This window comes from Hakea prostrata, chromosome 1 (genome assembly GCF_041222555.1).
Source record: "Hakea prostrata isolate BN-2017 chromosome 1, UWA_Hpros_2, whole genome shotgun sequence".
Lineage (NCBI taxonomy): Eukaryota > Viridiplantae > Streptophyta > Magnoliopsida > Proteales > Proteaceae > Hakea > Hakea prostrata.
The window spans coordinates 12126078-12148912 of NC_142600.1; the positions used below are offsets into that span (position 1 = coordinate 12126078).

Below are 22835 nucleotides of genomic sequence, written 5' to 3' on the forward strand. Positions count from 1 at the left end.
GGGTGTTTTATTTCATATTTGAAACTTGAATGAGGTTAATGACTCTAAATGATGTTAGGGCATGTTTCGTTACGTGAATCCATGGATTTGAAATTGATAGATTCATGAATGCGATATTTATACCTATTAGGTTGTGAAAATCTCAGAATTCATGAATGCGAGATTTATACCTGTTAGGTTGTGAAAATCTCAGGATTCATGAAATCTAGAGATTCATCTCTTCACACTAAAAACGTGAATCTGTAGATTTATAGGTATGAGGTGAAATCCATATATTTCATCCCTACTATAAAAATATTAAACATTTTTGTATTCACAAAAATTACAGATGAATCCACAAATTCCATCCACATGTTCAATTAACCAAGCAGCTAATTTTATGAATTATGACTCCATAAATTAAAAATATATAGATTTTAAATTTATAGATATTTGAAATCTATTGAGTCTTGTAACCAAACAGGGCCACATATAATGTTTTGAAAACATAAAAAGACAACAGTCAAACACAATTATTTTATTTTGTCACTTTGTTTCTTCAATTTCATGTATCAACAATTTGGAAGTTATAGTAGGCTTTGTAGCTGTGTCTTTTTCCTATACAACCTAACCCACACCCAGATTTTGCTTTAACAACAATGTTAAAACAGTTAATTGAAGTATAAATTCTCATATAATTCAATGTACAATTAAAAAATCACTTTACATAAATGTTTTATCAAACAGTTTTCAGTCCATTTTTTTGTTCCTCAAATCAAGATACACCGTGAACTATTTGTTGGTGGGTTGTCAAATGGTCATTAGTTTTCATGAAAAATAGAACATTTATAATATCAGGGATTCAACAATATCTTTGTCACAGGGAATAGACACCTTATGATAATGCAAACTAGCAAATACCTGTATTGGCCTATCATATCAGATTGATGAATTAGACATGACAAAGACCATTATACCCTTATTTAATACCTTTTTTTAACCCTTTTTTTGCTTTTCGTCCATACTAGCTTACGCGTAGCTTGACCACATCATGGGGATAACTTATACATAATTTAAATATAATGCAGGATTTCACCTTAGCTCAAATAAGCTAAAACCCTTGATTTCATACTCTAAGGCATTAGTCTTTTACTAACTAAGCAACTACTTGAATGTAAGGCGGGATTACTACCAAAAAAAAAAATGTAAGGCGGGACGATGCCCTTAGGCCGAAGGAACTCAAATCATACCTCATGCTATGAAGCATTGGTATTTTATTGACTAAACAACCCCTTGAAGTTGGTCAATATTTTAAAATCACGTTTTCTCTGTGTTGTTATCTTCCGTTGTATTTCGCTTATGAGAGAACATTTGTGAAGTCCAATGATAAGATTGTTGGTGTTGTCATATGGAATGAATATTAGTATGGTATCATATTGTAAGGGGGTCTCAGCGTTAGTTAACCAACCAAGAGATGACGTATCTCTCATTTATTCACTCGTTATTACACACAATAATAAATTATATAATAATAATAATAATAAATAAAATGGATAATTACTGTTGCCTCCTTGTACTTTGATTTTATTACTACTTTATCCCCTGTACTTTTTAAAATTGCTAATCCAACCTTTAACTTTGTCTTCAATTACTAATGCCCCCTACCGTTAAACTCCGTTAGTTTAATGATGACGTGGCATCTATATATTTATTCAAAATCCCAAAAATAACCCCACAATTATCTTTTACTGATTTACTCTTTTGTCAAGTTATAATACTACCCTTAATTAACTATGGGAAAAAAATTAGCTTTAAATTTTTATTTTTTTTAAATAAACCACCAATAAAGGAAATATGTGATTTTTCTTCTCTAAAAAAGAAATAACCAAATAAATGAATGTAATTAAATAAAACTTAAATTAATATATATTAAATTTAATTCAAAGTTGGAAATTGAAAATCACCTAATATATGCTGACCATGATATATATTACCAAATTTTCTATCAATTAGCATCTTATATGCTAATTTGTTTATAAAATTTCCATCATGGTAATAATGAAAAATTTAAGTGGAATGTGAAAGTTTCAACAACCATAAGTATGTGGTCCCACCAAATCCAAAACTAATTATAAAATATAAGTTTTTAAGGATATAATCATTCAATATAGTTTCTATAAATGAGGGTAATGCAATATTTTTGACTTCTTAATTCTAAGAGCAAAATATACATTTCATATTTGATGTTAACACCCACTTAACACCGTTAGAAATGAGGGGGGGCAATAGTAATTTCACAAACAATAGGGTTTGATTAATAATAAAACCAAAGTATAAGGGAGCAATAGTAATCATCCCTAAATCAAATTTTGTTATTTTTTGATGGAAAATTTGTTGTCTCTTTCTTGCTATTCCTTTTTCAAAAGTTTTACCCCCACTTTCCCAAAAAACGATTTGTTACCTCTCATTATTTCATAATATTTCAAAGGGAATGAGGTAGCTTATTACCCAAAAAAAAAAAAAAAAGAGGTAGCTGAAATGACATGTGAATATGTTAACTGAACGACTCTAAATTTCTATTGTCATATCTGTTGATTAAAGATAACCTTCTATCACCGGTTATATTTTCAAAAAGGAAAAAACGCTTGATTCTCGCTAGTGGTTAGAGTAACGGTTAATTTTATTCTTCCCCTGTTCCTTCTCTATATCTTCCTATATTCCCTCTCATTTCCATCGGTTTTGAAAATTCTTTCATCTGCGTTCTTCAAGTTTGGACCCTTTGATTACAACAACTATTTTGTTGTCGTCTTGAATAAGTTAAAATTAAATTTCCGTCATAAATAATGGGAGGAGAATTATGAATGTTATTAGACGATTTATATTGAATTTAACAAATTTGACGGTGAATATTCAAAGCCGTTCAGCTAACCTATTGACACTTCCGTTTAACTACACTTTAGCCTATTTTAAAATGGTTAAACTACCCTTTGTTTTATACTCTTTATGTGAGAAGTAACAATGAAAATAAACTTATACATAAAGATACATCTAATCACATATCATTTTTAGTTTAACACTTATTCACAAATAATGAATTCCTCATATTAAGCAAGGAGAAAAGGATTAAAAAAGTCGATAAAAACATAATGAAACTGCTTTAGGGCTTGTTTGGTTATGTTCAAATCTCTGGATTCGCAAATGGGAGATTTTTACCCCTTTGGTTATGTGAATTCCTAGATTCATGAATTCTAGAGATTCACCTTCTTACACAAAAAATGTGAATATGTAGATTTATGGTTATGAGGTGAAATACTATCAAAATGTTAAACATTTGAACCATAATTAAATAAATATTTTTTAAAGATAAATCTACAAATTTCATTCAAAAAATTAAAGCTAACCAAACAGCTAATTTTATGAACCATGACTCCAGAGATTTGAAGTCTATAGATTTGAAATCTTTAGATTTTTTAAATTTACAGACTCAAGTAACCAAACAGGCCATTAATCAATTAAAGAGGCAAAAAATAGAGGCATTTGACTCCTTGTGGAATCCCAAAAAACCACTTACAGACATAAGGTCATTTTTATGACTAAATTATTACACATTACATTTAGAACTTAGAAGCTTATTCTAATACCAAATTATTTATACCTCAATATCTTTGTTCAAAATATGAATAACTTGAAGAAAACAAATCAAAATAATGTAATAGCACATTAGTCAATATAAATAATGTCAATTAATCATTGATTATTTTGAATATTAAAAGATAACTATTAGAGGGTTAGTAGCAAAGAACGAAATTTCGTTTGTTTCGCCCGGTTCACCACTCAGTGAACTTGGCGAAATGGCGAAAAATCGCCGAAGTTCGCCTGAAATGGCGAAATCCCACCGTTGCTACTGTACTGGTTCTCTTTTGCTTCTTCCTCTTCCAACTGCGGCCACAACAAGCTTCTCCTTTGCTTATTCCTCTTCCAACTCACCACCGCTGCTATTGCTTATTTTATTCTTTTATGTTTATTCCTCTTCCAGTAGCGGCCGCACTTGCTAGTTGCTACTGCCTCTCTTTTCTTTCTCTTTCTTTCTTCCTCTTCCAGCAGAGGCTGCACCTGCTACTTCTTGTTTCTTTCTCTTTCTTTCTTTATTTCTTCTTCTTCTTAACAATTTTTGTTTGATTCGCCGGAAAATCGACGATTTTTCGGTAATATTTAACTGGATATTTAACTCCGCGATATTTGAATATTTTCGTTTTGATCGTTTTTTTTCCCGCCAGTCAGCAAAACCAACGAATTTCGGCAAAATATTGTTGAAATTAAGTTCCTTGGTTAGTAGGATGGTTAAGAACCCGTCGTATTGATGGAAAGCTCGTGAGTTCAACCCTTACTAGGCGGGATATGTAATATCCCCATCCTCAAATTTTTTATATATAAAGTGCTTTTGTACAAAAGGGTTATTTCATTATTTTTCAAAACGACTAAAATAGTAACATGATAACATCAGATTGAGTGATCCAAATGAAAATTATTATTATTAGTTTGTAATTTTATTGTTTTCATTTTAAATATTACTCAAAAATTAAACAAACAAATAAGGGAAAAAAAATAAAAAAAATGATGCGCCGCTAGGTTGGGAGTCGGTAGGTTCGACGAGCAGTAGTAGCGTTCGCGGGTTGTGGCGACGTATAAAAGATATGCTTGTATTGATCTGTGAACTGTGAAACGTGAAACTATCTGTGCTGTACTCTCAGGCCACGACAATGGTTTCGTCGGACGCTCCGAACAGAGCGTTAACAAAACTTCGCTTTTCCGATCTTAAACCGTCTCTGTCGGCTCCCGTGCTAGATGCACTATCCCAAGCTGGTTTTGACTTCTGTACTCCAGTTCAAGCCGCAACTATTCCTCTACTCTGCAGCTTTAAAGATGTTTCCGTAGACGCCGCCACCGGCTCCGGGAAAACCCTAGCGTTTGTCTTACCCCTTGTCGAGATACTCCGTCGTTCTTCAGAGCGGCCAAAACCTCACCAGGTTTGTCGTTTTTATTTCCGTAGCATATTGCGGCTGGTGCTTTATTCATTCATTTATTTATTTCTGTTCTTAAATTATTACTGACTACGCTTCGACTGAGAACTCAGTTAGCCTTGGACCTTATTCCAACAACTTGTAGTCGGATTTGACTGTTTGAGGTCATTCTTCAGCCGGTGAAACATCTTACAGAACAATTATATAGGAAACAGGAAGCCAGAAATACCTCAAACAAGAAACCCTTGGATTCTGACTTATATGAGAAACAAGTCGTGAAACAGATTCGTTATTTTCAATTGATCGTTCGAAGAGAACGAAATTAGGATGACAGACCGACCTTTGGAGTTTATACAGTCTTGTTGAAATAAGTGTAGAATATGAATGTCTATGATCACAGTACATTTAAGCCACCAGAATTTCCAAGGAACTTGCAAGCAATCTGGTGCTAACCTCTGTTGTCCTAGTGTACCACACTTGGCATCTTCCAATCTCCCTCCTCTCTGATCGTGTGACAAAAAGTCTGGGAATTGGGAATCAAATTGGCAATGTGACCGATAGATATCGTTTTAAGGGCTAAGCAAAGTTCTGTGCCATGACACATGGCGTCTCTGAATTGTTATGGCTGAAGGGTCTTTGACAAGAATTTGGATTAGGCTCCGATAGTCCCTTTGATGTTGTACCGACAGTACTATGATAGCAACCTTGCTATTAGTATTGCCCATAATTATTCATGGCAAGACGAGGCGTGGGGAAAAGACTGTTATTGGTTGAGGAAAAGCTTGAACAAGGAGTTAGTATATTCAATTTGTTCAGTCTACTTGTCAGTTTGAGTAGTAAAACTCTTTTTCTCTATCTTTTCCAAGTTGGGCATGATCATATATATGCATCAACTAGAGGGGCAGTGTTGTGGTGTGAGTTTATGGGTATTAACAGAACTTTTGTATTGTTATAGGGTATACTTGTAAATAACTTTTGGTCCTTTTCATGAGTACGACGTGACTGTGCTCCCTTGATACACAAGTTATAATTCTATCAAGTCACTTCCATCAGTCTTAAGCTGAAATTTCCTAATCAACAAAAGATGGTCTTACAGTCGATATCATCACAATATAATATAATTAAAAAGTAAGAGGCAGTTGTATAGAGCATGTCATCTTAGTTCAAGTTGGCTGATCTCACTGTTGGAATTGTGTAACCAAACTTTTGTGTGTGTATTTGCACATTATTGGACATTTTTGTAGCATGTGACTTGCATGTTTTTTGGATTCTAAATTGATTGAATGGTAATATTTATTTTTTGTGTATTGGATTAGTTGACTGGTTTGTTGGATATCATCCATGAGCCACTTTGTAGTCCTTGGACTGACCACACCCATCAAAATGTATTCGTATGCTTATGTTTGAATTGGATTATTGAGCCTGGTCCAAGTCAGAATTGTGTAGACTCTGGAAACTTAAGGAGATTAGTCTCTTGATGGTCTCTGCATAAAATTATGTGGGAAGGACCTCATGTATGTTGAGTGCATAGAAAAAAATTCGAGGGAAACTCAAGTTTCAACTAGGTGAAAATGGGAAACCTAGGTGGGAAACAAGGAAATTTTGAGGAAACTTAAAACTTTTTTGTGCAAGTTTCGACAGGTTTTGGGGACTATTTTAAGGTGGGACTCTGCATTTAAGCTAATTAGATTATAAAGAACACATTGACTGTATTTTGCTAAAAAAGTCAATGTAGATATGTCAGTTAATGTACATAACATCAATGTAGAGTTGTCCTAGAAGTACACTATAAACTTAACTACTTAAGTACATAACATTCAATATATAATTTCTAATTTCAAAACATCAAATACAAAGTAACTGACAATAAAAGGATAGTACACCTCAGTACTGAGAGGATTGTCTTGGTAGATCCATCCTATGAGCTAACTAGTACTATGCTTGTAACATCCTCTCCTCCAACCAACGGATATAGACATCCCATGACATTTTATGCCTATGGTTGTCAAGGTAATCGACAACTGTAACTTTATAAGTCTAGTCATCAACATGCCTAAAATAACTAGTTTGAGGGAACACGCAATTTGGGTAGGGAAGTCCTGATGGAGGGGGTATTTGGGGAAACATGAAAGAAACAAAAAAATTGAAAATATGGGAAAGCTACGAAACTTGCAAGAAAAGTCATAGGTTTCCACGAAATTTCACAGGTTTCCACAAAATTTGGGAAGTTGTTTTCTCTCATAAACTAGCTGGTCTAGTTGGGTTGAACCAGGTTTCGACAGGTTTCAAGGTTTCGACAAGTTTCGACAAAATTTCGACGGTTTCCATCGGAACTTGGGATTTTTTTTTCAATTCCCTAGTTTTTCATTTTGAGGTTCCCAAAATGGAAAATTTCGGTGGAAATTTCGCAAGTTTCAACGGAATTTTATTCTATGGTTAGTGTTAATCTTAGTGTTTAATGTTCCATTGCAAGTGACTTAATAGGTATGAGTATGTACACAATACCTTCAAACTGGCGGTTCTTCGTCAGAAGTGTTCTGCAGATTTCCCCCCGTATTAAATATATAATATTACCTATGTTCTCTTTGTGTAGTATTTGAATTGATAGATTCAAATCTCCTGCTGAAACTTTAAAATGTAGCATTCAAACTTTTTCTGCAAAATCCAAACCTTCATGATAGACTACCAAAACCCTATTTTGCTTGTTCAAACCTTCCTGTTTTTTGAAGATTTTTGGCTATTAGCTCCTAGTTGATCTTTCATCAATCTGGGACTATATCAGATGGTCAGAAGTGATATTGAGAAAATTGGATGATGAAATACTCTTATATGATGATTGATGTACAAGATGGACTTCTGTAGGTGTCTGAAAAACACTCCCTTTTGACTGCATTTGAAATTGATGAGCACTTCCATGTAACCTTGTATTCTTTAATAAAGATAATAGAGTATGTAATTATATTCCACATGGAGGTTGTCATAGTGCAAGTTGTTCAATAAATGATGCACAGAAAAAAAAGATGGCTAAACTAGGGAATAATAGTTTATTTGGATGTCATGCATATGTTTTATAATTTGCTTTTGTTCTTTATTAAGTGGGCATGATTTGCAGCTATATCTTTATATTTTTACATCTTGGATGTTCATTATGGTTCTTTTATGATATAAGCTGCAGTTTAGGAAATCAACTTGTATGTGTTTTACAGGTGGTGGGTGTAATTATCTCTCCAACAAGAGAATTGTCATCACAAATATTCCATGTTGCACAGCCTTTCATTTCAACAGTACCGAATGTTAAGGCAGTGCTTCTTGTTGGAGGATTAGACCTAAAGGCTGACATGAGGAAAATAGAGGAGGAGGGAGCAAATTTATTGATAGGCACACCTGGGAGACTTCACGACATAATGGAACGAATGGAGATCTTGGATTTCCGAAATCTCGAGGTATTGATAGACCTCAGTCTCTTAGGGAAGCATCTTAATTAATGATGAGTTGATTATCAATTTTGCTTTACCAGTAAAAGGTAATTGGCTAGTTGCCAACCTGCCATATGGCTATGGTGCAAAGCAAAGTGTGACCTTCAGGTTTCTGGTTCTTCAACATGGTCATTTGCCTTATCAGCGGAAGACAAGGGTAAATTACTTAACTTCAGCTGATGGGGCTGGACATCTTGTTTCTTTTAAGCTGGTGTGAATGGATAATGGGAGTTTAAAAATTTTGTAGCATCAGAATTCTTAATGATGTTTGATATCCTTGTAATAGTGTTTTCTTTTAATTTTTCCTCTGACTTGTCGTTTTTGGCTGGAGTAGGTCTTAATCTTGGATGAGGCTGATAGGCTCTTGGACATGGGGTTTCAAAAGCAGATAACTTCCATTATATCTCGGTTACCAAAGCTTCGCAGAACTGGTCTTTTTTCAGCCACCCAAACTGAGGCAGTTGAAGAGCTTTCAAAAGCAGGCCTGAGGAATCCTGTGAGGGTTGAAGTTCGAGCAGAAGCCATAACACAGGATGAGTTAGCATCCTCCCAACAATTGACCTCTTCCAGAACACCCTTTGGCCTTAATATGGAGGTGTGTGCCTAATATATTTTGTTTAATCTATTCCCATGGCATTGGTTTCTCTGGTTATTCATTTTAGAGTCTTCATTTGCTTGCATTGGCTAGGTAACTGCTTGTTATTATGACAGAGTTTGTGCTTATATGCTTTTGTTGATCTTTGGGGCCTGATGACGGGCTGGAGATTCAGCTTTTTGGAAATTCCGTTGTTTTATTTTATGCTCTTTTTGTAGTGTTTAGTCTTTACAAATTAAGGATTTTCAGGTGCCCCCCGAGTTTTATCGAAATGCAGATTCAACCCCTACTTGTATTGAAATTGCAGCTGCACCCCCTGAGGTTCCCAAAAGTTAACAAAACAACCTCAATGTTGAAAGAAACGATTGTGGTGAATGGCTTATTGATCAATGATCTCAAGCCCTCTATTTATAATTAAGAGGAAAGTAGACTATTACAAGGAATAGAATTTTACATGAATACAAACTCTATTTTTAACTCCTATACAAACTCTAATTTAACTCTTAATAGAATTCAACACTCAACTTTATATTGGGAGAGGAATACAATGTATCTTGACCAAATTACCCTTATTGCAGACCCCCACTTAACCTTAATTCAAAAAAAGTTTATTCTTATTTAATTAAAAAGGGAGAATCAGGCAATATCAAATTATCTTCCCCAATTAGCTATGAAAACCTTCACTTGAAAAACTAGGCTCTTAACTTCTGTTGCCCTCTTCTTGTTTCTCCTCTTCTTCATCTGCAGTTCTCCACCCCTCTCCTCCTTCTGTAACTAGTTCTGTTTCTTCTGAATGCACCCACCAAACCCATTTTGCATGCTCCTGTCCGGAAGATCCATGGGCTCTAACCGTGTTGGCCACCTGGATTAAAAATTAAAACTCAAGTTGCTTCAGAGGAGCTTCTTCTAACATTGATCCATGTAACAGAATGATAATTTGGATTGAATGGTAACAGGAACATACCCAGTAACAGATCGTTTGAGCGAAACAGAAAAAATCTAACAAAGAGTGAGAAAGGAAGGTATCGGTGAATTACCTGAATGGCCTGGCATTGGAGCAGGGTTGTGTGATACCTAGAACCTGAGATGGGTTACTCATCTTTCCTCTTCTTATTATGCTCTGTTTTTCTATGACTTAACTACTGTTTTGAATCTTTATAAATCAATACTGTTTATGCTAGGTTGCATGAATACAGAGCATAATAAGATTCAATTAATCTCTGGTCTAGGTGATTCAATTCATGTTGTTTTCCTGATACCCTTAGATCCATTGGTGGTCAAGTACATCAGTGAATCCAATTTTTGGCCGCATTTTGGTTTAAGGCTTTTCAATTATCTGAATCAATCCTCTCCTAAGTGGGTTATACCGATCAGCAAGACAATTCATTTGGATATTAATCTTATCTCGCATGAGGACCACTCGATGAGGGTTGCGGGGAGAACCCGATGATCTTATCTGGAGATATAAAAAATCTCCTAAAATTGCAGTGCTTCTGTTACAAATCAGGAGTTCATCTAGTTGCTCTAAATTCAGCCATTAGATCTGTATCGTATCTTGGAGATTGATTTGACAAATTTCTAGATGTGACCTTGATCCTGGTTTGAAGTCAACCTAATCAAGAAAAGTAAAGTAAGAAAATGACAAGTTCTCAACCCCAGAAATTTAGAGAGGGTTTGAGTTGCAGGAGAGGAGGGGAAGAAGATGAGGGCATTTGTTTATTATTTTTGGATGAGTAATAAATGATTAATTAAAAGCCCGAAGAAGGGAAAAGCGAATGTGCAAGCGGAGGGGGAGAGAGGGGGTGGGGGGACAACAACCAGCCATCAAGAGGGGGGCTGGAGAGAGGAGCCTAAACCCCAGGTAGCAACAATGAGTTTGTTTCCTGGGGCATTCATAACAGAGGCATTTGTTATTCTACCTTTCCAAGGGTAGAATGTTCAGGAAGGTACTTAAAATCTATCACAGTTTGCAACTAATGTCCCAAGTTAATGACATGCATGTTTTTGTTAAGTTTTTGCAAGCTTATGGGTGCATTTGCTTCTCCCCCCTCCCCACCCTCCCTTGGGGGGAGAGAGGGGGGGGGGGGGGGAGGACTTATGGTTGCATTTGCAATTTTGCAAAACTAAGGTACCATTTCTGCACTTTGATAAACCTCAAGAGTCCAGGTGAATTACCTTAAACTTAAAATTCTTTGTTGCCATCAAGCTGATTACATATTGATGATGGTGCTGAGATCAAGGGTTAAAGCTCTTGGTTTTGCCAGGTCATTTAACCGAGATATTCCGACTGACTGAAGAGTTCCAGTGAGAAACTTTCCGAAAGTGCACCCAAAATTTTCTTCCGGAAGTGGTCCTAACTATTATGTAATAGCCAATTGGTTACTTGTGCATCGGGTATTATGTACTAGCCAATCATGTATATTCAGTATGCACGTAGCCCATCGATTTCATCATTTTCTTAACATACTTGTTGCTACCCCGAACTGCTGCATGCTGTTGAACTTACATCATCATTTTTTGTTGCTGAAGCAAATGTTTTCTGTGTTCTAATTATCTACAGTCAGTGCTCTTGACATGTCTGTCATTTATTTTTTTCCCTCTTTCATCTTGCAGTATATGGAAACTGAAGCAGACACGAAGTCATCTCAACTTGTTGATTTCTTAAGAGAGAACATGTCGAGAAAGATCATCGTGTAAGTTAACCTTGTGAAGCATTTTGGTGTTTCATATAATTTGTTGCGTATGCCTATAAATGGGGCAGAACACCTCAGCAACGGTACCTTAGCCTTATCTGAACTAAATGGGATTAGCTACATGGATCCTTGCTCTCTAATCAGTTCTCTTTGGGATCATACTTGATACAAGGCCTAAGCTATGCATGTATTTGGTAGAGTTTATGTAATAAGGGTAGTAGTATACCGTATAGGCACTAGTTTAGTATGTTGCATTTTATGTTGTAATCTTTCCGTTTTAACTTCTACCTCCCTCGGTATGTGGTTTTAATTCTGACTTCATATTGATTAATCAAATAGAGGAGAGGAAAACATTCTTTCCATTATTCAGTTCCATATCTCTCTCTTCCTTCTCTTCTCTCTTGAATGAGTCCTTAAACCTTTCCGACTGTCTTTGTGCAGCACTTCTCCTAGTGTCATTTTAGTTTTTCTGGTGGCGCTTTCAGTTTCCTCAACCCCTTCGCAAACAACTACGTAACTTCTCATGTTTTTGAAGCCACAAAATGGTTAAAATGCGACTCTGCTTTGTAGCGTCTAATTTCACAACTATTGCAGGTACTTCATGACATGTGCTTGTGTTGATTACTGGGGGGTTGTTCTTCCACAACTTTCTGCTCTTAAAGGTTGCCCCTTGATTTCTCTTCATGGAAGGATGAAACAGGTAACTTGAACAAAGATATTGGATCTTAAAGATATTGGATCTTGACATGGACTAAGTTATACAGTTCAGCATACGGCTTGTTTCAGCTTTCTTTCCCTGTGAGTGTATATATACTCCTAATTCTTTTTTGTCTTGTATCTTTTGATAGCATGCACGGGAAAAGGCCTTGTCTTCTTTTACTTCACTTTCAAGTGGCATTCTTCTGTGTACTGATGTAGCAGCTCGAGGACTTGACATTCCAGGTGTTGATTGGATTGTGCAGGTAGATTCTGTTAATTGGTTGTGCATAAGATGAAGTTCTGATACTGACTGGAACAAATAGATTTAATAGGTAACAAATTCAAAATTTAGTTGTGATGGTAAGAAGTTTGTTGTAGGTATATAACTTCCATTCAACTTTTATTTAGGTAAGTGGGTCTTTGCTGCCTCTGGTCTAGTGATTATCCTTTGATGGATAATGGCATCACTAGGGAACAATCATATATTTCTGTCTGGTTTTAGAGTTTCCAGTATTTGGGTACTTATCATTTGAACTTGTTACGTCTATTATTTTACACATCATATTTCATCCCATTAAAAGGATTTGTTAAATTAGAATTTCAACCTTCTAAAAGACGGAGATGATTCATTTCTATGTTCATTCTGCAGTATGATCCTCCACAAGATCCAAATGTTTTTGTACACAGAGTTGGTCGGACTGCTCGGATGGGTCGGTTAGGAAGTGCTATTGTCTTTCTCTTACCAAAGGTTTGCTTGTTCTTTCGTGTTAATTTTTACGTTAATATATACTTTGATCAAATTTGAGCCTTGTGGTTTTTTTTTATGGGGGATGAATAAAGAATTCATTACCAAGACCTCGGAAGGGGGAAAAATGATGATTTGGGGAGAGGGGGGGGGTGCTACAATCGACTAGATTGGAGAAGGGAAGAGTGTTGACCCCAGTTAACAACAATAAGCCCTATTCCTTGGGGTTCTGGAAAAAGGGGATGTTGGAAGGGACTGGAGCCTAGCTGACATGTCAAAAGAGATGGCTTTTAAATCATGTTAAGGGATATGGATTTGGAAGTTCATCTCCTAAGGTTCCTCTCCCACCACAAGTGAGATATCAAGGCTCAAAAAACCAACTTGCCAACCCAATTGCAAAATAATTGAACAAGAAAATGACCTCAAACCTAAGGCCAATCCTTGGAGAACCTGTATGTATGCATGGAGTGGGGCCAAATGGTGACATTTGTTTCCCTTGTAAGGAGTGGGAGAAGGGGTAGGAAAAAAACAAATGATCAACATCTTCAAGGCTATTCCAACAAAGGATGTAGTTGGGGTTGACATTTACGTGTCGATGGAGGAGGGATTGAGTAGAAAGGCAAAGTCTAAGGGCTCTTTGGCATGGCGAGCGTTATGACCTCTGAACCAAACCAAGTGATGCCAAGCAACTGGAGGGCGAGGTGTGGGTGAGATTCCAAGCTGATGAAGTGGAGAAGGCGCCTGAGGGTGAAGGAGTCCAGATGGTGCAATCACAAGGGAGGGGGTACAAGAGAAAAAGATTAGATTAAAACCTGTGTGAGACTTCGAAGACCAAGAGCAAGGTAACTTTTAGAATGCAATAGGCATAAACTTGGTTTGGTCCTAAGAAGTTGTACAATTTGCCCGCGGAATGCTAGGGGTCTAGCGATAAGAAGGTGGGCGACTCGTCAACAATTTGGGTGGAAATAGCAAAGAGTGCAAGGGGTCTCAATAGGTTAAGCTTCCTTCAAACTAAGGAAGGGTTTGAGGGAGTGGAAACAATCCAAATGGAATCTGATTTCAAAAGGTTAGGGTCGACGCAATTGACCTAATTGGAGTCATGCAATGTCTTTACTTGGCGTTGGCATGCCGCCTTGCATGCAAGCGAAGATATTTGGAGGAGGTCTTCCAGAGGTGCATTAACAGATTGGCAGCATTTTAATTAAATTCTCTGACTGCCAAGGCCTCCTTCAAATTTTGGAAGACAAATGGTGGACTAAGAGATGTGATGGAGAAAATGGGAGGAATCTTGCTCTTTCCAGAGGAAAGCACAAAATAGGGCTTCCATGTCACTCGTTGTGAATTTGGGGATGGGGAAAATGCTACACTATTAGAGATAGGAGGATTAGAGGACAGATTTGATTAGGACAAGTCATCTGGCGAACAATAGAAGTTTGCCTTTCCACAATTGGAGCTTTTTCTTGATCTGGTTCAACATGGGGGAGCAGTGGTGGCTTGTGAGTTTGCTTGGGCTGAGGGGAAGGCTAAGGTAAGAGACAAAGAGGATACCCAGCAAAAAGCTTGTAAGATTTAAAAGAGGCACTTTGGTAGAGACAGAGACACCTGACAAGAAGAGGAGAGATTTATGCAAGTTGACTTGGAGGCAAGAGGGGGAGCACCCAATGGAGGAGATGGAGGAATGCAAGGCTTTGAAGATCATTAGGTCATCAAGGAAGGGAAGATGGGTAAGGTTGATAGCTCGGCACTTGAGGATGGGAGAGATGAGATGCTAGTTTGTTTTGGACTGGATGAGTATTGAGAGCACTTCAAGGCCAAGGGATAACATGTGGGGGAAGAGGGGGCAGCCTTGGCTAGTACTGACATGGGGAAGGGAAGAACCCTGTGGGAGAGCTGTCAGTGATTACAGAGAATCGGGGGGGTCTGGTAAGGATATAGGCTTCAACCGGCAAACAAAGGGAGGGGATAATCCCGTACAGGAGAGGACATCAAGAATGAAATCCCATTGACGGAGAAAAACTTGAAAATGTGTAGGTCAATTTTCAGGAGGGCGGTGGGGGAGTGGAAGAGCGACCAAATCCCCGAACAATCTTAGCACAAAAGAAGATATTGTCAGCAATGCTTCTATCGAAGATGAAGGCAGATTGGTCTTTGTTGACAAAGGAGGGAATAACTTGAACAATGCGATTGCGAGGATTTTGGAAATGAATTTGTAGAGAAGATTGTGAAGATATGGGCAGAAGCTAAAGAGGGATGAGGCACCATGTTTCTTAAGGATGAAGCAAAGGAAGGTTTGGTTAAGGGAGGCAGCCGGGGGGGGGTTGAAGAAGCTATGGATCACATTGATAAGATTCTCCTCAAGAGACCTCCATGAAGCTTTAAAGAAACCCATGTTGAAGCCATCAAGCGTAGGAGTGTGGTTAGGCTTGTGAAAGTTGATGGTGGATAGGATTTTCAACTTGGTGGGAACGGCTAGTAGGGAATCAAGGAAGGAGGGGGGGGGCAAATTTTTGATGAGGTTGGGGGGATAGGGGGCTATGGGGAGGAGAGGAGGGGACTATAAGGGACGAGAATAAAGAGACCACTTGTCTCTTAATGCCATCGACATCGAAAATCTAGATGCCATTGGTAAAGAGGAGAGTGGGGGTGGGATTGAAGTTTGAGGCCTTGTGGCGAGCTTTGAGAGACCACTGGAAGAAAGAGGTGTCCAAGTTCAAGCCACTTGATTCTGGAGGAAATTCTCTTCTCGAGAGATGAGGGTGGCTAGCTCAGTAGAGAGAGATATCTCTTCATTGGCAAGGTCAGGGTCACGGAGGAGGGTTTTGACATGGGTATGAATGATTGGAACAACAGGAGAAGACAAGGGAAGAAATTTCCCAAAAGAGGAAGAAGTCCATGCTTTGCGCGCAAGCTTGGTGTTGTGGAGCTTCCTAGCGAAGACAACGAGGGAGAGAGAGTAGCAGTGGATCAGCTTACACCAGGCTTCCAGAACAAATGGAAAGGAACGGTTGGAGGTTCATATGTCAAAAAATTTGAAGGGGTTGGGACCAAAGGAGGAGGGGGATTGGATGTGAAGGTGGTAGGGGGAGTGATTGGGGAGGCTAGTGGGGAGAAAGGAGGCATGGGAGAGGGGAAGAGGGAGAGCCAAGCCTCTTTCACCAACTACTGGTCGAGTTTGGAGGTATTTTGATCTTGGCTGGACTTCCAGTTGTGCCAGGTGAGATGTCCAGACCAACGAAGGTCAGTGATGCCCATGTCCTCATTACAACAGGTATTAAAAGCATCAACACGAGAGGAATCAAATGACTTTTTTGGTTGTTTCTGCCCTTCCAAGACTTTTATATCGTTTATTCTCACTGTGCATTAAGTTGGTCATTTTGTGTTTTACCTTTGTGTAGGAGGAAGCTTATGTGGACTTCTTGCATATAAGGAGAGTTCCCGTTGTAGAGAGGAAATGTTCAGATAATGCTCTTGATATTGTTCCTCAGGTAAGTATTGATCCATTTTAATTATGCTAAATTCATTTGATATTCTTTCTTGAGGTATCGTTTAAAGTTTCTAATGCTCTGTATGGTACATTTTAAATTTATGATTATTGACCTATAAAATAGGTAGATGTATTTGGTATGATTTATGACCTCTGTTTCTTATTAAAAATAAATTGATTTAAACATAAATATATAAATAGATCAATGGTTGTTTATGATTTATCCCCATGAACTGTTGATTTTTGTGGATGTATATTTGCAAAGTTATATTTAAACCAAAATCAAAATCAAAATCAAAGCCGAAATATATATTTACAAAGTTATCCAAAATCAGAACCATAGCCTAAATATATATTTACAAGGTAAACCAAAACCAACGCAAAACTAAATTGATGATGCAATATATATTACTCCCCCGGCTCTCCAAACATATTTCTTGTTATATAATATATTATGTCTACTAATAACCAAACATTTATTCTTTATCATTCGTGATCTGTTATCACAATTGATTATTAATAAATAGGTCATAAACATAAAGATAAATTATGCCAAAGAGACCTAACTACATCTGGAAGGGGAAGGGTGGGGAAGCATGAGCTAGCCAGGTTCCATTTGCCACCGGCATTATATCTGCAACATGGAAATGCCAGTCGGGATCCCAGGCTCTGTGGATGTTGTCACACACACTCATGTCGAAGCTTCACACCTGGTCAAAGAATTTGGGCCAATAAAAACTTAAGGTGAAGAAACTCATGGTGACCTATCCAGTTGAAATGCTGCTAACTTTGATATGTTACTCGTTAACTTGTAAAGTGGGTACCCCTTTGTTCTGGGAACAGAATGACCAAATCTGCCCCTATGCTAGAAATACATGGTAGCTTTCCAGTTAGAGATTCCACTAAATTTAAGACCCCACCATTGAAGGGGGTATTCTTCTTTAGTTGTAATCAGAATGACCAAATGATCCTATGTGGCAAAAATAACCAAATAAAAAATGATGAGGGCCGTTGATGAAACTTTTTCCAATATCTCTCTCTCCATCATTCTTGTTTTCTTTAAAGCTTGCAAGTATCAAACTTTGTGGTGCTGATAACTGATTGATTAAAGCTGTGAAGAAAGAATGAGAGGAAACAGATGCAATTAAGGGAAAGCCTATATAATGATCGACATACCAAGTTTAATTTTCTTCATCGAGTTTATATGAGAAACTACTCCATAATTGATATTAAATACCTTCAACCCTCCTAATTGCCAACTGTTTTCAGATAAGAGCTGCTGCAATAAAGGACCGTGACGTGATGGAGAAAGGATTGAAAGCTTTTGTTTCATACATCCGTGCATATAAGGAGCACCAATGTTCCTATATTTTCAGGTGACCTGTCATACATATTTCCAAACTGCAAAGTATTAATTATAAGGGAATAGTGTCTTTATTTGAAAGAAAAAAATAAATTAATACTAGTCATAGCCCTTCCAGACCAGGAAAGCAATTTAGGGCCAACTCTTGGTCTGGGTCTCCAAAGTGGATCATGTTGATCCAGCCAGGCTAATGCTACTGCATCTCTCTGAGACACTGGTATATTTTATACCCCTTTCTATTCATTTTGTGAGGTAATAGAATGAATATGCAATTTGATGCAAGGCATGGGATTCCTGAGTGCTGATATACTTGGCTAATAATAATGGCAGATGGCACATTGGATGGGGCAAAAATGATGTGGTAGGTGGACCTATAGATTGTCATCCCCATTGGAGTTCATCAAGTGTTAAATAGATCTTTGAAAATCAGGACAATGGGAGAATGCAAAATAGTGGTTGAAGTACCAGTTGTATGGAGTTGCATGCATATACAAGTGAGAAATTTGAGATTATTTGATTGAGTTTGTCTCTGAAATTTGGCATACCAGACTGTGATTTCTCTATCCATTAAGTCAGAATTGCCACATCATTTGTACATGTGGGTCAAAATGGTGCACCATTTGAAAGCTCTTTCAATTTAGTTGCAGGGAATTTTCCCTAGCAGGAAAGAAAAAGAACTAATGATAGTAGTTTTATTTTCATCTTTCTGACTCTTGCAGATGGAAAGAGCTGGAAATTGGGAAGTTGGCAATGGGATATGGCCTGTTGCAGCTTCCTGCAATGCCTGAGTTAAAACATCACTCTCTCTCTATTGAAGGTTTTACTGCAGCTAAGGATGTCAAAGTAGGGGAGATCAAGTACAAGTAAGCAATATAAGACATGCATAGATTTACATTTTAAGTTCTCAATTGTTGTCCTTGGGGAGGGGGAGTGGTGGCGGAGCAAGTAAGGTAGCCAGCTGGAAAGTAGCGCGGTCTACTTACCCATACTAGGGGTGGTTCCCACTGTTCAAAAAGGCACCACCCAGCAAAGCTGTTGTGGTCTGCCTACAGTTCCACCCTGCTCCAAATGGAGCTGAATGAACTCCTATGCTCTTTACTTATCATTTTAAGACATTCAACTGTACTACAGTGTTTAAGATAGTTCCTGTCACGATTGTCCACTTGGGTTTAAATTATTCTACTAGTATTCATGTATGTGCGCATGCGCTAGAATTATGAGCATTGAACATATCTTGTCTAGTAGTGCGTGGACTCTTGGTGTCATAGGGTCTTAACAGTACTATTAAAGGCTTCTTGCATCTCCAAAGGTATGAACTAATTGGTTGTTATTCTGCCGAAGGGATAAATTTCGTGAAAAACAACGACAAAAGAACAAGAAAGCAAAGCAAGCATTGAGGCATCAACAAGAAAAGCCTCCTAAGCCTAAAGTCGACCAAAGTTCTACAGCTGCCACTATGAGGAAAAAAACTGGAAAACAGAGGCGGGCTGCTCAGACAATTGAAGACGAAGATGAGCTTGATCGTGAATACCGCTTACTTAAAAAACTGAAGAAAGGAACCATTGATGAGACTCAGTTTGCGATGCTGACGGGGACAGAAGAGCTGCTTTGAAATGATTGTGATGCAGCAAGCTCGGTCAATTCTGTTTTGCCCTTAGAAGATAGTATTTAACAGTATATATAATGAGAAAAAGTCACCCTGGAAGTTCGAGCAGAGATTTCTTGGACACCTGGAGAGAGTTTTCGATCATGTCAGACAAATGGATGGAACGTTCAATGAGAAGCTTGGCAGCAATTGCAAAATTTAGGCAAGCAACATAAAGGTTCAGGGGGAAGTTTGGCAGCAACTACAAAATCTGGCCAAACAACATAAAGATTTTGCGCAAAAGGAAACGGCTATTTTGGTTTCTTGACTGAAATTTTGCCTGCTTGTTCATCTCTAACTTGGCTTTGGTTCTTGAGTGGTCCTCACTCTTCAGCCTATGGTCTGATGTAGTCATTGGAATTTTAGACTGACAAAGTTCAGGCTTTTTTTTCCTTCTTTTTCCTGTTAATTTAGATCTGGAAAATACAGCAATGCGAGATGTATCATAGTTTTTGAGAAGCTTGAACCAGGAAACAGAAATGGTGTTTTGTTGTATATAATTTAAAGATTGGTGACTTGAGCAATTTTTCAACAGCCAGCCGAGTTGCTCGACCAAGATCAGCGTTCAAATCCAGATGCCAAGGAAATGCTTGTGTGTTATTGAAGCAAATTCTGTTCGGTTGCAGATGGATTTACTAATGGAGACATGAAAAGAGGAAGTGACAATAAACATTAGTGGTGATACTGCAGAATGTCCCGAACAAAAGCTTCCAGGTTAGTCGCTGACGATCCACATTTCTCAATAGCTCGTCGACAAGAATCTTTGAGTTCGCTTGCTCTTCTTCTCATATCTTTATTTTCTTCTTCGTTGGAGTTCATAAAACACTGCACTGTCCTGGCGATTTCCTCTCTTTTCACAAGCTTGTCCATGCCCACCCCCCTGTTCACTCTCCATCCAATTCCCAGGTCCTCTGCAATCAATTTGCTATTGGGGAACTGATCCCCATAAATTGGAAAAGCAAGTAGGGGCACACCAGCAAATACAGCTTCTAGTATCGAATTCCACCCACAGTGAGTCCAAAAGCCTCCTAGGGAAGAATGACAGAGAACACCTAACTGGTTAGACCAAGGTATCACCAATCCTTTATCACCACAAGCTTTCTGCAAGCGTGAAGTATCTTGTCTCGCAACCCACAGGTACGGAACACCACTGTCATGTAACCCAGCTGCGATCTCGTCCATCTGGGCAGTAGAAACTGAAAGAAAGCTACCCAATGAAACGTACAACACAGATCCTGTAGATTGAGAGTTCAGCCATTTCATGTAATCGTCGTCGCTTCTTGTGGTGTCTTTGAGGGTCGTATAGGGTATGGAAGGGCCAACACAGTAAACAGGGCAGGGAAGAATTGCCCTTAGAACGTCAGTGGCTTTGGTATCGACCTCGTAGAAGGACGTGAGTAGAAGGCAGTGTGATTTACCGATATAGGTGGGAATTTTCAGAAACGTTTCTAATAGTGGTTGATTGGGATCACCGGAGCCCAGGTCCGCTAAGCAAATGGAGGTGATCCCTGGGATGTAACCGATGCGTTCACTTCCCTTCTCTGGTACTGTAAAGTAGCACATGATAGAGCAATTTTAATTAGACTGAATTTGAATTACAAAATTGCAAAATTTTCTACGGTTGAACAGTTCTTTTCTGCACAATGGTTGATTTGGTTGTGCAGAAATCCAAGTGAGGAATCCTAAGGTTGCCCATCCTGATCCTTTTCTAAGAAGAATACCTGACAAGTCGACAGGGAAATGTCCCTTCTGGACAAGGAGGTCGAGATGGTAGATCACAGAGAAAACGGCGGGGGAAAAGGTACAAAGCAATGCCACCGGAAGATCCCTACGATTCCCCACCTCCACCGCCCACGTCAACAAAGTATCGGTAATTATAGCCGTCGGTGGTGTATCGAGCTGGTCCAAGAGCTCCTCGAACGGACCTTCCATCTTCGTCATTACAGCTTCAACAAAGTCAGCAAAGTTACCGGCGCGGCCCTTCTCCGACGGAATAACGTTTGGGATGGAACGTAGCCGTACGTTAGCAGGACTGGGATCGGAGCCTATAAATCCCAGCCACTCTTCTGTCACCACGAATGTGATGACCATATCACTCTGCTCCTCATCACCACTTCCGTCTCTCGAAGCAAGAAGCTTGCAGAGGTTCATCATGGGGTTGATATGACCTCGACCTGGATATGGGATCGCCACCACATGGCACGACGAACCACCGGCGATCTTTCTCCGAACTGCTTCGACTGAACCCATTACCCTAATCAGACTTGCAGCAAAGAGTAAAGATGGTTCTCTCTTGGTATAGGTTTACAGGGGAACTGTGAAATGTGAAGCACGAGAATTCGCAGCTGTTGGTAGTCAAGGTCAAGCACATGGCACAGTCATACTAAGTCAGGAATAATTGTTTCAGCTGCAGCAAATCTTCTTGCAAATATTTGAATCTTAAAAGAATAATTTAAAACAGAGAAAAATTTAAGAGTAAATTCTTGAACCCAAAATAAAGTAAAGAGATTGAATCCAGCAATATGCTTTACCACAGGAAAGAACCAATCGTTATCCATGAAAAAGAAAAGAATAACTGCCCTTCAATTTCTACTCTCCAAGTCACTGGATGGATGTTGCCAGGTTCACCTCGTAAGTCTTGCAGCCGCCTATGGTGAATCTGATTCGCTTCTTTATGTTCATTGTTTTCTGTTCCAAACAATTCATCAAAGCCATTCGTTACCTCTTCTCCTTCTTCCGAAAGATGGAGTCATCTTCTTCAGTTAATGCTGGTGCTCCTGCTTTCGATCCTTTAAAACCTTCTGCACCAGTTTCTTACCCCATTAACAACCTCGACGATCTCGAGTCCAGGTCGTACTTCGAATCCTTTCACTTTCCCTTCAATAAGGCTACTATCTCTCTTCCGTCTGCTTCTATTTCGTTGCCTGCTCGTTCCAGGATTCTTGTCTGCCACGATATGGCAGGTGGGTACCTAGACGATAAGTGGATCCAGGGGGGGAGTAATTCTGAAGGCTATACTCTCTGGCACTGGTACTTGATGGATGTATTCGTTTACTTCTCGCATACTCTGGTTACGATCCCGCCACCGTGTTGGATAAACACAGCTCACACCCATGGTGTTAAGGTACGCTACAG

General features: G+C 38.5%; 3 protein-coding genes across 3 annotated transcripts in view; 2 read left to right on the forward strand and 1 right to left on the reverse strand.

Moving 5' to 3' along the window:
* Window positions 1-4614: 4614 nt before the first annotated feature.
* Window positions 4615-20266, forward strand: LOC149027518 (P-loop containing nucleoside triphosphate hydrolases superfamily protein). Its single transcript, XM_089163386.1, has 11 exons — window positions 4615-5006; window positions 8207-8443; window positions 8811-9071; window positions 11685-11764; window positions 12359-12464; window positions 12613-12726; window positions 13113-13211; window positions 16604-16693; window positions 17962-18068; window positions 18775-18918; window positions 19397-20266. The coding sequence occupies exons 1-11, from the start codon at window positions 4740-4742 to the stop codon at window positions 19665-19667; spliced, it is 1776 nt and encodes a 591-aa protein (XP_089019512.1). The 5' UTR covers window positions 4615-4739; the 3' UTR covers window positions 19668-20266.
* Window positions 20267-20372: 106 nt separating this feature from the next.
* On the reverse strand, window positions 20373-21953 carry LOC149027519 (UDP-glycosyltransferase 87A1-like). The gene is made up of 2 exons (XM_089163397.1): window positions 21422-21953; window positions 20373-21247 (listed from the first exon to the last, which is right to left on the reverse strand). Exons 1-2 carry the CDS (start codon window positions 21948-21950, stop codon window positions 20373-20375), a joined length of 1404 nt encoding a protein of 467 aa, XP_089019523.1. The 5' UTR covers window positions 21951-21953.
* Window positions 21954-22350: 397 nt separating this feature from the next.
* Window positions 22351-22835, forward strand: part of LOC149027520 (cytosolic endo-beta-N-acetylglucosaminidase 1-like) — a 36329-nt gene continuing 35844 nt past the window's right edge. The window contains exon 1 of the mRNA XM_089163367.1: window positions 22351-22824. Coding sequence (XP_089019493.1) covers window positions 22351-22824 — 474 coding nt within the window. The remainder of the gene's footprint in view (window positions 22825-22835) is intronic.